We start from the raw sequence: 13,521 nt of genomic DNA on the forward strand, positions 1-13,521 counted from the left end.
ACTGTTAGTGATTGTCTTGAATGAAGTGACCTCTGCAAGCGCCAGGCATATGTTGCGACAGCCGAGCGATATGAGGGTTTGGGTTGTTATTGTATATGGGGCCAAAGCGTAAATAGAAGATATCCGCTCTTCTGTCTCACATCCCCTCACACCCACGTCAGTGGTCAGTCTGTCAGCCAATCAGCCGCAGGCAGGAAGTAAGATGATGAGCTGGATGTTCAAAAACACCATAGATGGATTATTATTATTATTATATATATTTTATTTTTTAATTTATTTAACTAGTGAACAGTCAAGCAGGGTTTTTTCTCTCAGATTGGACAGGCCAAATGCTCATGGGTAACCCTGAGGGCTGTTTTCATGAATTTATAATGCTAGATTCTACACTAGATTTTATAGTTACAAGCCCACAGTAGCCTACAGTATGTATATTTTCAGATTGACTAACTGGGATGTTACATTTCTTTACATTAGGTGATTTCCAATTGGTGGTGGTATCTGGTAAGAGATGTGGTCTGTTTCAGACACCGGCAAGAACAACTCATGTGACTGTGTTAGCGGTTCAGCTGAGGTGAGTACCCTCAATTTAATTTTAAAGTTACAAAAAAATATATGCAAATGTGGCTTTATCAAAAGCATTTATTTATTAATAATAGTCATAGTAATGTCACACAAATTCAAAAAGTGTTTAAGACATGTCTGGCTCAGTTTGTTGTGTATGTGTGTGTGTGTGTGTGTGTGTGTGTCTGTGAATTCTCTAAACAGTGCAGTTTAAAATGAATGACCACAAAGAGAAGGAAAATAAAAGGTATTTTGGAACAGGAAAAATAGAATTCTCATCTTAAAAAGGAATAAAAATAAGAAATTGTTCATCAGAGAGCTGTCAATACTCCAACAGATATTATTTAAATCATTCATGTAATCTAAAGGCCCCTAAAAAGGTTGAAAAACTAAATTACATTTTCTCAGATAAAAAAAAAAATGTACAGAAAATGTAGTTTTGTTTTTTTCACGCATTACAAAGACAGTATTCCGTTAGTCAATTTTCTACCTCAGCTGTGTATCCTAGCAACTACAGGGGAAGGTGTAAGTTATATTCATTAGAAATATCATTTATATATATAGAACCAGAAGAAGCACCAGAGAAAACGTTGTCCTCCTGTAACAGTTGTGACAGAGGACTTAGAAATCACCATAAAAAAACCTTTCAAACTTGTACAACCCTAATAAAAACAAGGGGAGAACATTGACATCCAATAAATACGAGACACATTTTAAATAAAAAAAGAACAATGTACAACCCCCCCCCCCCAAAAAAGAATAAATCTGTATATAAAAAAAAAAAACTCTAAACAAAATGAAATCAGAGGTACAACAGAATTAATTATTACACCAACTGAAATATTAATCACAATGAAAAATGGAAACAATTCATTAAAACAAAGACCTGATGTACTCCTAAAGAGGTGTGACAATTGCCTTCTTTCTCTCTCCTAAGGAAATAAACATTATACATTTGTAAAAACACAACATTTACAACACATACAAGAGTCAGAAAGACAAGAACTAAAAAACAAAATTGTCTTTAAAACCCGTATGTTTCGAAGCATTCCAAACAAAAAGTGTCATCTTATTCTTAATGCTTTTAGAAAAATGTCATCTCTCTATTATTAGTATTTTCCATCTTATTTATCTTCTAAATACAAGTCACAAGGCCAATGTGGTATATATCTAGGCTGATCTAGTCTTAAAAAAAAGGAAAATAAATTATTTTAGAAAAAAACAGCACCCCACAAAAAAATACAAACAGCATTTACACATTTCAGTATTCAAGACGACAATTTGTTTTAAGAAATCCGGAAATAACACAAATTCATGCCATTGATAACAACCGTCCACTCAGTTGCGTGTTTACAATGGTAGCTAGCACCAACTGCCTTTCCGTTTCTTCAAGTCCTCCAGAAACCAGTAAGCTGGTCTTGAGCACCGTAGACAACAAAAGTAAACTGGAGTTTGATTGGCTTTGTAAACAGTGATGATGAGTAGTAAACTGGTTTTCGATTGGCTGTTTTGATCGGCAAGTAGTAGTAAAAAAAATCTTAAATAATGAAGGAAAAAAGTTTAAAAGACATTTTAAAAGGTGTGTTTAGTCCTGTCTGGCAGGAGTTTTGGTTATGGCTGCGAGACGTGGAGGATCTTCATCACCGTGAACTGGGTGCTGCAGCCTGGAGAGAGAAGACAGAGGACAAAACATTAGATATACTGGCCTCAGATTGTCAGGCAGATGTATACAAAACACAGTCAGGGCAGACTGAGCGAGTGTGCTCGTGTCTTACAAAAAAACTACAAAGGTTGTGTGTGTGCGTCTCATAATAAGAAATACGGTGTGTGTGTGTCTCATAATAAGAAATATGGTGTGTGTCTCATAATAAGAAATACGGTGTGTGTCTCATAATAAGAAATACGGTGTGCGTCTCATATTAAGAAATACGGTGTGTGTCTCATAATAAGAAATATGGTGTGTGTCTCATAATAAGAAAGATACAAGTACTTGGGATTATGGCTGGTCCTAGAGTACACGGTCCTTCTCTCAACACATATCAAAGCTGCAGGCTAAGCTTAAATCTAGACTTGGTTTCCTCTATCGTAATCACTCCTCTTTCACCCCAGCTGCCAAACTAACCCTGATTCAGATGACCCTCCTGCACATGCTAGATTACGGAGACGTATTTTATAGATCGGCAGGTAAGGGTGCTCTCAAGTGGCTAGATGTTCTTTACCATTCGGCCATCAGATTTGCAATGCTCCTTATAGGACACATCACTGCACTCTATACTCCTCTGTAAACTGGTCATCTCTGTATACCCGTCGCAAGACCCACTGGTTGATGCTTATTAATAAAACCCTCTTAGGCCTCACTCCCCCCTATCTGAGATATCTACTGCAGCCCTCATCCTCCACATACAACACCTGTTCTGCCAGTCACATTCTGTTAAAGGTCTCCAAACCACACACATCCCTGGGTCGCTCCTCTTTTCAGTTCGCTGCAGCTAGTGACTGGAACGAGCTGCAACAATCACTCAAACTGGAGAGTTTTATCTCAATCTCTTCATTCAAAGACTCAATCATGGACACTCTTACTGACAGTTGTGGCTGCTTTGTGTGATGTATTGTTGTTTCTATCTTCTTGACCTTTGTGCTGCTGTCTGTACCCAATAATGTTTGTACTATGTTGTGTTGCTACCATGTTGTTTTGCTACAATGTTGTTGTCATGTTGTGTTGCTACCATGCTGTGCTGTCATGTTTTGCTGCCTTGTTATGTTGTTGTCTTAGGTCTCTCTTTATGTAGAGTTGTGTCTCTTGTTGTGTTTTGTCCTATATTTATATTGTATTTATTTTTGCCTTTTGGTAGGCTGTCATTGTAAATAAGAATTTGTTCTTAACTGACTTGCCTAGTTAAATCAAGTTGTAATAAAAAATAAATATGCGTGTGTCTCATAAGAAAAATATGCGTGTCTCCTCACCAGGTTGAATGTGTCGTAGGTACTCATTAGCTCCTCCATGCGGTACTGCTCCAACACCACTACGTTGTTGGAGAGGCTGGGGTTCCTCTGGCGGGCACAGTCCTCACAGTGGACCACGTAGGTCTTCCTGCTGCCACTCTCAGACGTCACAAACAGCAGGTTAAACACCTCCACCTGGTGGACAGAATATATACACACACCCAGTCAGTCTACAGGCAGGGATCACTGTGGGACAGGGCTCGTATTGTAATGCATGGGGATGAATTGAAAGCATGCTGAAGCAATTCTGAGGGAAGACAGCGGGTTGAAGTAATGCGGTTTTCAGAAGAGAGACTCTGATTGGAAGGTAAGTGTTTGTGTGTTTTGGGTTCAGTTAAAGGCGGTTTGGTGCTGGCAGAGGTTTGACGGTTTGTATCGAGAGGGCTGGCTAGATGTATTACTCACGTCACACTCGTTGCAGTAGTAGGCTGGCTCATCCTTCACCCGGCTTTGGTAGGAGATCTTCTTCCCTGCGGTCACCAGCTGGTCTCTCAGAACCTGGATGTGCTTGATGGACTGCAGCAGGCAGTGTCTGAGGGAGGGAGAAAGAGAGGATGAGGTTAGAGCCAGGGTGGACTGAGCAGTACACCAATATGTTACTTCTGAAACATCATGAATATGAACTTGAAAATGATATACTTACACCTGTGTCATTTCTAACTACACCATCTGTATAATAAACAAATCACTAAGTGTAATTATAAACCGGGTCGTTCGACCCCTGAATGGAATACCACGGGTATGACAGAAAATTACTTTTTACTGCTCTAATTATGTTGGTAACCAGTTTATAATAGCGCTAAAGCACCTCGGGGGTTTATGGTATATGGCCAATATACTACGGCTAAGGGCTGTATCCAGGCACTCCGCGTTGCATCGTACAAAACAGCTCTTAGCCGTGGTATATTGGCCACGTACCACGCTTTCTCTGGCCGTACTGCTTAAACAGAGGACCCATCATCAGCCTGCACTCACTTGATCATCTTGTATGTGTCTGGGTCGGTGACCTTCACGGTGCGGGCCACGTTCCAGGACACGTGGATCATGGGGACGATGGACTTGACCTTCTTCACTTCGTTCCACTCAAACCTCTCCAGGGCCAACTGGTACTGGTAGGCTGCAGAGAGGAGCAACGCTAACATCAGTGCCTGACAATCTGAAAGCTCTTCAACAGTCTAATTGTTAGTGACCTTGTATGTTTTTACATAGGATCTTCAAGATCAGTCCTCTACTTATGCGTTTGGTTGGTGTGGATTTGGACTGCGGTCAGTACCCTCAAAACTCTCAAGCCAAAATGACTGACAAAGACCAACAGGTCCATAAAATAACACTAACCATTAAAGTCAAGCAATGGCTTCAAGGCAATGCGTTTCAGTAGATGGGCGAGTCAAACATTCGCATCTGTAGCAAGAGTACGGTAGTTCTCTTTATCAGGGAGTTAACTTACAGTTGAGAGGTCCCACGTTCCACGCGATGTTGTTGCACCAGCCCACAGCCTGGACCCAGTGGACGGTCCCTGCGTTGATCCACACCAGGTCTCCTGGTCTCTGAATGAAGCGGTACACGGGGATGTTGGAGCGGTACAGGTCCTCCAGAACAGGCCACCAGGAACCGGTCAGGTAGTCTACTCCATGCCTGAAGGAGGGAGGGGATGCTGGGGTTAGATCTCTGAGGTCGTGGGTGATCCGTTGGGAGAAGGGTACACTTGAGTAGATGAGACACTTGTACTATTTTACATTATTTTCCCACTACATCAAACAGGCTCAAATCAGGAATGGATTATTGTTCCTCATCAACACATTCAGTAAGTCATGCTAGTGTATCAACCAATGGCCACACTACTTACTTTTCACAGAAGTCGTTGATGGCCGGCCAGTAGTTTTCATGCACAGAGAACCACTCGCAGTCTCCAGGCCCAATGTTGACGTTCACAGAGCAGAAGTTGTTGTTCTCCTGGTGGCCAGGCGTGCGGCTCCCGGGGACCTTCATGTAGAGCTGGACCGTGTTCATGCCCAGGATGGTGTGGCCCACGTGGCTCAGCATGTTCCCGCTGGACGCCACGCGCATGAAGGCTGGTAGCTTCTGGAGCTCCTGCAGCTGGGCCTTCCACCTGGTAGAGAGAGAGGAAGAGAGAGAGAGGAAGAGAGAGAGAGGAAGAGGAAGAGAGGAAGAGAGAGAGAGAGGAAGAGAGAGGAAGAGAGAGAGGACAGGGTTATTGTCTTTTTTAAACTGGCCAACAGAACCCAGTCTGAGTGGCAGTAGAAGCGTCAATGCTATCATCACTAAGGATCTTATGTACTATTGTGATTTTGCACAATATGGCCTTGCTTATTAGCAATGGATGTGGCTCATGTAATAAAGATGCAGTACGGAGAACTGACCAGTAGGGGTAAGCAAAACACCAGAGGAAAGTTCTGGAACAAATGTGAAAAGTTCCACATGTTCTGTGGTAATAAAATTCATCCCTATCCCCAGCTTACCTCTTGGGGTCTGACAGATCAATGTTGGTGCCAAACTTGATGATCTTCCCCACTGGTTTCAGCTCGGTACTGGTAGCCTCTTTGCTTGTGGGGTCTTTGTTAGATGTCTCAGAGCTAGTCTCCTTACTCTTCTTCTCCTTGTCTTCCTCATCTTCGTTATCATCTTCTTCATCACTCCCCTTCTCCTCCTGAAGACACAGAAAAGAAGAAGGTAGAGGTAAGTGAAATATAAGAGGTGTGTGTGTGTACACTTGGTGTGTGTGTGTGTATCATTGCATCCATCCATACCTGGAGGCTCTCCTGGAAGCTGGAGGCCTGGTACTGGGCGTACTTGGCGATGGTGGTGTGTGAGCGGCTGCTCTCACAGGGCCAGGTCTGCCCCGTGCCGCTGGGGTCCCAGTTCTCATCAGCAGGCTGCTGTACCTGGGTCCTCACCTCCACAGCATGCTCAGAGTTAGCATCCACCAGAGACTTAGTGGAGAACAGACCCAGGTCTAAGGACAGAGGGAGAGAGAGAAAGAGAAAGTGGTTTAATATAAACTCAGCAAAAAAAGAAAACGTCCCTTTTCAGGACCCTGTCTTTCAAAGATAATTTGTAAAAATCCAAATAACTTCACATATCTTCATTGTAAAGGGTTTAAACATGGTTTCCCATGCTTGTTCCATGAACCATAAACAATTATTGAACATGCACCTGGGGAACGGTCGTTAAGACACTAACAGCTTACAGACGGTAGGCAATTAAGGCCTTTCTACTGACTCTGAAAAACACCAAAAGAAAGATGCCCAGGGACGCTGCTCATCTGCGTGAGGCATGCTGCAAGGAGGCATGAGGACTGCAGATGTGGCAAGGGCAATAAATGTCAATGTTCGTACTGTGAGACGCCTAAGACTGCGTTACAGGGAGACAGGACGGACAGATGATCGTCCTCGCAGTGGCAGACCACGTGTAACAACACCTGCACAGGATCGGTACACCCGAACATTACACCTGCGGGACAGGTACAGGATGGCAACAACAACTGACCGAGTTACACCAGGAATGCACTATCCCTCCATCAGTGCTCAGACTGTCCGCAATAGGCTGAGAGAGGCTGGACTGAGGGCTTGTAGGCCTGTTGTAAGGCAGGTCCTCACCAGACATCACCGGCAACAATGTTGCCTATGGGCACAAACCCACCGTCGCTGGACCAGACAGGACTGGCAAAAATTGCTCTTCACTGACGAGTCGCGGTTTTGTCTCACCAGGGGTCATGGTCGGATTCACATTTATCGTCGAAGGAATGAGCGTTACACTGAGGCCTGTACTCTGGAGCGGGATCGATTTGGAGGTTTCGGGTCCGTCATGGTCTGGGGTGGTGTGTCACAGCATCATCGGACTGAGCTTGTTGTCATTGCAGGCAATCTCAACGCTGTGCGTTACAGGGAAGACATCCTCCGCCCTCATGCGGTACCCTTCCTGCAGGTTCATCCTGACATGACCCTCCAGCATGACAATGCCACCAGCCATACTGCTCGTTCTATGTGTGATTTCCTGCAAGACAGGAATGTCAGTGTTCTGCCATGGCCAGCAAAGAGCCCGGATCTCAATCCCATTGAGCACGTCTGGGACCTGTTGGATCGGAGGGTGAGGGCTAGGGCCATTCCCCCCAGAAATGTCCGGGAACTTGCAGGTGCCTTGGTGAAAGAGTGGGGTAACATCTCACAGCAAGAACTGTCAAATGTGGTGCAGTCCATGAGGAGAAGAGACTTAATACAGCTGGTGGCCACACCAGATACTGAGTGTTACTTTTGATTTTGACCCCCCCTTTGTTCAGGGACGCATTATTCCATTTCTGTTAGCCACATGTCTGTGGAACTTGTTCAGTTTATGTCTCAATTGTTGAATCTTGTTACGTGCATACAAATATTTACACATGTTAAGTTTGCTGAAAATAAAGGCAGTTGACAGTGTGGGATGACATGGTGTGGCATGATTACTATTGGTTGTGCAGTTTGAATGAATGATTTGTGTGGTTATTGTGGTAGATAGTGTTGAATAAATGATCGATAATGACGTGAAGTGTGTGTGTGACGGGATGTGTTAAACTCACTGAGTCGTAGGGATCCGGCCAGTCCTCTGATGACAGTAACAGGGTTCTTGGGGTCTGTACAGAACTGCAGTAGTACCGGGGATAAGGCATCTCTCTTACTCTCCAGCTATAGAGGGGGGGATAGAACAGTTAGTACAATTATAATTCACATCGGGTGCCGTTTTCTACCACCAGAGGGCAGTACAGTACTGGCTCAAAGTGGAGGAGGGATTGACTTCACTACTTGTATGTGTGTCAGATATTGACATGTTGAATGCATTGAGCTGTGTACTGGCACACAGCTCGGACACCCATGCATACCCCACAAGACATGCCACCAGAGGTCTCTTCACAGTCCCCAAGTCCAGAACAGACTATGAAATGCGCACAGTACTACATAGAGCCATGAGTACATGGCACTCTATTCCACATGAAGTAAGTGATGTAAGCAGTAGAATCACATAAAAGAAGATAAAAATACACCTTACGGAACAGCAGGGAGTGTGAAGCAACACAAACATAGGCACAGACACCTGCATACACACACAATAACATACGCACTATACACACATGTACACCTGGATTTTGTGTTGTAGATATGTGGTAGTAGAGTAGGGGCCTGAGGGCACACGCTTCAATGTGTTGTGAAATCTGTTGTGATTTTTTTATTAACCTTTATTTAAGTTAGGAAGTTAGGAAGAAATTCTTATTTACAATGACGGCCTACCCAGGCCAAACCCTCCCCTAACCCGGACGACGCTGGGCCAATTGTGCGCCATCCTATGGGACTCCCGATCACGGCCGGTTGTGATACAGCCTGGGATCAAACCAGTGTCTGTAGTGACGCCTTTAGCACTGAGATGCAGTGTCTTAGACCGCTGCGCCACTCAGGAGGCCCAAAATGTAATGTTTAAAAAATATATATAACTGCCTTAAATTTTGCTGGACCCCAGGAAGAGTAACTGGCAGCAGCTAACGAGGATCCATAATAAATAGAAAAAAAATAGGCTTAGAAAATGATTTTAATTTCACGCTACACATTATCACATTATTAGAGAAAGAGACAGAGTATAATGGGATACGTGGTGCAGAGAAAGATAGATATGTGAAAGGTGTGGTTATGGTGAACGACAGGGACTTACATAGATGCTTGGTGTGGGAGGGTTGAGTTTCTCCCGTGGGATGGGCTCTGTGGTAAACAGGGGCTTGACAGAGAACGCAGGGAGCAGGTAGGACTCTCTGAACTTCCCCTTCACCCTCGCACCCCTGAGAGAAGAGTTCAATTATTATTTTTTTGATCAAACACACACAGTCACAAACTGGAGCATAAAAAACTGTCTTTTTAGAAATGTATTTACTAGAATGCAACCCCCCTTTACTTCCAGTTGGTAAAACCGCCCCACACGCTCTCCCACAACACTCCTGCCTTGTTCATCCCTCCATCCCCCTCTCCTCTTCCATACTCACTTGCAGGCCCGTGTGACCTCTGCGGCTGTGTTGTTTATGTTGATCTCCTCCAGGGGTGTCCTCTTCTCCTCCACCTCCGAGGCGATGAACGTCTCTCTGTCTCCGCTCTCCACCTTGATCAGCCTGATCTTCAGCTCCTTAGGTGGCCCGTCCGACAGGGCCTTCAATTTCATGAAGTCAGCAGCCGAACCCTGCAGTGTCGATCCAACCTCACTGCCCTGAGAAGAGGACATGACACCAGAACTTTTCTCACTTCTACTATGGGACGCCCATTCTGAGGGTTCGTCTCCGCTGGTGGAACCAGCCCGTTTCCCCCTCTTCCGCTCTCTCTCCATGTCAGAGTGAACGTGGTTGCGGTCCTTCTCCCGGATCTCCTTGCTCTGGAGGTCCAGGTTCCCGAGGATCCGCAGGTGCTCCTTCTTCTCCTTGTGAACTTTGCCCTCCTTGTGCCGTTTGGAATTGGAACTGGATTGGAAGGAGGAAGAGGAGGAGTGGGAGGAGGACATCTCCTCTCGTTTCTCTCTGTGCTTTTTCTTCCTCTCTTTCCTGTCCTGGTGTTTCTTGCTGCTGCTGTGTTTCCTCTTCTTCTCTGTCTCTCCGTCTCTCTCTCTGTCTCGTTCCCTCTCTCTCTCAGGCTTGTGGTGCCTGTCCTCGTGTTTCAGCTCAGTCTTGGTCCTGTCTGAGGTGTTGTTGCTGGGGAGGGAGTTGGAGTGCCGGGTCAGGAAGACCTCACAGCTCCGGCCCAGCTCGGCCAGAGAAGACTCAGAGATGGTAGTGAGCTTCATCTCTTCTTTCGGTTCCATCTTGATGGATTGTGTGGAGGGATTCAAATGTGACTCTTCGTTTGAGGAATGGATCCTCTTCTCCATGGCCTCCATCCCATCTCTCCAGATATCAGGCTCCTCCATCTTGATATTGACCTGTCTCTTCGCCTCCCAGTTGGAGGGGGAGTGTGGGCGGGGCTTTCGGGGCGGAGTCAACGACGGTGTAAAGCCCGGGTGATTGGTGGAATCGGAGGTGGGGGAGGTGCTATTCTGCTGCTGTTGGATGTCGGGACCCAGAGAGAGGGAAGAGGAGTACTTCACTCCCCCCAGAGCGGAGGGGGGCGGGCGGCCAAACGGACCTCCTCTGTAGGTGTACTTCTGGTTCTCCAGGGCGGCCTGGGACTTGAAGGTGCTGCTCACCCCCGTCTGGTGGAGGTGGGGCCTCTGGGGCGGGGGAGGGGAACTGGACGGGGTCTCCGACTCCTCTTCCTCATCTTCGTCGTCGCATTCACTCTTCCCGGGCTCCGGGAGACCGTAGAGTTTAGCCAGGTCGCTGTGGCGGTAGTTTGTCCCCGACTGGGGGTTGGGGTTGAGAGGGACGGCTGGCTTGTGGAGCTCCGGAGCGGGTTTCAGGGTGGGACAACCCTCCTCCTCCTCCTCCTCGTTGAGGGAGGAGGTCCGACTGCAGGGGGAGGCCAGGGAGCCCTGTCGGCTCAACACGGGGGGGCTGGCGTGGAGGTTCGCTCCAACAAAGTCGTCCTGCGGCTGCTGCTTGGGCGCCGGAATGAGGTCCGGGGCACACAGGTAGCTCTTGTCCGGTGGCATGGTATCAGAGAAGGTGTTGACAATGTTTTGTCTGGCTCTGTTTCGGTCGCTGCTATAGAAAGATTCCTCCTCTTTCTTGATGGACTCATCCAGCATGGCCATGATGTTGGCCAGACCGTCTGGGAGTAACGTAGAGAGCTCCGATGGTTCCTCCTCAAACTGGGCGCTGTCCGAGTCTCCGCTGCTGCTGCTGCTGGCGCTGCTACCCAGGCTACCTAGGCCTCCGCTGGGCATGCGCTTGTGGAGGAGACCCCCTGTGCTGGAGGTGCTGCTGGTGGTTCTGGAGGGGTTGGTCCCGGACGAAAGGCTGTCCCTGGGGAAAGCCTGGAAGAGTTTGGGGGGCTCTCGGAGGGTGATGCTGATGGAGCTGTGGAGGGGACCTGTAGCCCCCATCACTCCTCCTCTGGCCTGCTGACTAGCCTTCTCCTTGGGTTGGGGGGTGTCTTTGGGTGGACGGGGGGTGCCTCGCATGGTGGTGTTATTTAAGGGGTGGTTGGGGTAAGAGGTAACAGCAGAGGGGTTGTTAGGGTAGGAAAGCCCCAACGAGGACCGGGCGTTGTTCCCTGAGGTAACGTTACTACTGTGAGATGACGACGGGGGACTCCCGCCCCATTTCTCCCTCTGCCTCTGCTTCTCCCTGGCATACTCCGTCTGGGGGGTGAGAGGGGGCGGCTGCGACCTCTCCAGGGGGGCGGGAGACGGTGGTGCCTGGCCTGGGGGACAAGGGGGTGCCCCGGCCCGGCTCAGCCAGGGGTAGGGGGGCGAGGAGGAGGACTGGCTGGGGGGTGGTGGGGGTGGAGGTAGGACAAAGGAGGAGGAGGAGGTGGAGACAGTGGACAGGCGAGGAGGAGGCGGGGCAGAAGAAGTGCTGCCTGACAGGAGTCTCTCCAGACTCTCAATGGCGGACTCCTCTCTCCCCTTACTGCTCCTGCTCATCTCCTCCTTTGCCTTCCTCTCCATCCTCCTCTTCCTCTCCTCATCCTCTCTCACCCACTCCCTCCTTTTCTTCCTCTCCTCTTCCTCCCTCTCTCTCTCCCAGTCCCTCCTCTTCCTTTCCTCCTGCTCTTTTTCCCATTCCCTATTTCTCTTCTTCTCCTCTTCCGCCCTCTCCCACTCCCTCCTCTTCCTCTCCTCCTGCTCTCTCTCCCAATCCCTCCTCTTCCTCTCCTCCTGCTCTCTCTCCCAATCCCTCCTCTTCCTTAACTCCTGCTCTCTCTCCCAGTCCATCCTCCTCTCCTCGGCCTGCATATGACCCTGCAGCTCAGCATCCAGTTTATCCAGGGCCTCCTCCATGGACTGGGGGGCTGAGGGTGGAGGTGGCTGGGATCGAGAGTTAAGATACCCCTGGGCTGAGGTGGTGGTAGCCTGGGGGGGCTGGGGTGTAGACTGGGCACAGAGTCTGGAGTAAGAGGGATTGGAGGCTGGCTGAGGGGCAGAGTTGACCGTTTGGGTTTGGGGGGCGGTTATGGTGCGGTCATGGGGTGAGCTAGTGACCGTCGTCTGCGGGAGGGGGTTGGGGTGAGACCCTCTGCTGGTGATTACGCTCTCTCCTGCCCTCTGGTGTCCTGAGGATGATGACGAAGAGGAAGGAGTGCGATCAGACTCAGGCCGTCCGTAGTAACCCTTCCCCTGGACAGACGGTTGGTGGTGGTGGCTAGGCTGCTGCTGGGGCCTGGGTGGTGCCCGCTGGGGGTGAGGGTGAATGGCAGTGCCCACACGGGCTCCCTGATACCCTGGGTGCAGCATGGGGTGGATGGGCCCCCTCTCTGGGTCCCTCTCCAGCTGAGATGGAAGTGAGGTCTGGTGGAGCATTCCCATCGTCTCCCTGCCTCTCCTGCTGCTGGGGGTGTTGCTAGCTGAGCACACAGCAGGCGGCGCTGTGGTCACAGTGGAGAGTGCAGGTCCAGTCATACTACTACTGTAGCGGTTGTTATGTGACTGTGAGCAGGGGGGCTGGGGGGTGAAGGTGGGGGTGATGACTGGCGTCCTGGTAGGAGGTATGGGGGAGGCCTGAGGGGGGCTGATGTGGGGGCGGGGGTGCTGATGATGCTGGAGGGGCGCAGGACCCCGGGTCTCCCCGACCTGGTTCTGATGCTGCCCCTGAGACACCGGCCCTGCCCTGTAGAGACCTGACTCCTGTAGGGAGAGACACATGCTAGGTTAGTACACTGGAGATCGTGCGCAATACAAACAGTCAGTCCGCTTCCCAAATGGCACCCTATTCCCTACACAGTGCACTACTTTTTGGGACGCCCACCGATACACTAGAATGCAAACAAAATGTATATGCTTCATATTTCCTGTCCTCCCTCTTAGCAAAAGTCCATTAACTAAGTCCATTAACTAAGT

The 13,521-nt window shown here is 48.5% G+C and overlaps 1 protein-coding gene across 5 annotated transcripts in view; it reads right to left on the reverse strand.

Moving 5' to 3' along the window:
- Window positions 1–621: 621 nt before the first annotated feature.
- Window positions 622–13,521, reverse strand: part of kdm6ba (lysine (K)-specific demethylase 6B, a) — a 372,203-nt gene continuing 359,303 nt past the window's right edge. For all 5 annotated transcript variants that reach the window (XM_055900768.1, XM_055900766.1, XM_055900767.1 and 2 more), the window contains 11 exons: window positions 9,584–13,308; window positions 9,259–9,382; window positions 8,138–8,243; window positions 6,333–6,538; window positions 6,045–6,232; window positions 5,411–5,674; window positions 5,012–5,199; window positions 4,540–4,681; window positions 3,970–4,096; window positions 3,526–3,699; window positions 622–2,225 (listed from right to left, as the gene is read on the reverse strand). In XM_055900768.1, coding sequence (XP_055756743.1) covers window positions 2,202–2,225; window positions 3,526–3,699; window positions 3,970–4,096; window positions 4,540–4,681; window positions 5,012–5,199; window positions 5,411–5,674; window positions 6,045–6,232; window positions 6,333–6,538; window positions 8,138–8,243; window positions 9,259–9,382; window positions 9,584–13,308 — 5,268 coding nt within the window. In that variant the 3' untranslated portion in view covers window positions 622–2,201. The remainder of the gene's footprint in view (window positions 2,226–3,525; window positions 3,700–3,969; window positions 4,097–4,539; window positions 4,682–5,011; window positions 5,200–5,410; window positions 5,675–6,044; window positions 6,233–6,332; window positions 6,539–8,137; window positions 8,244–9,258; window positions 9,383–9,583; window positions 13,309–13,521) is intronic.

Source organism: Salvelinus fontinalis, chromosome 36 (assembly GCF_029448725.1).
Source record: "Salvelinus fontinalis isolate EN_2023a chromosome 36, ASM2944872v1, whole genome shotgun sequence".
NCBI lineage: Eukaryota > Metazoa > Chordata > Actinopteri > Salmoniformes > Salmonidae > Salvelinus > Salvelinus fontinalis.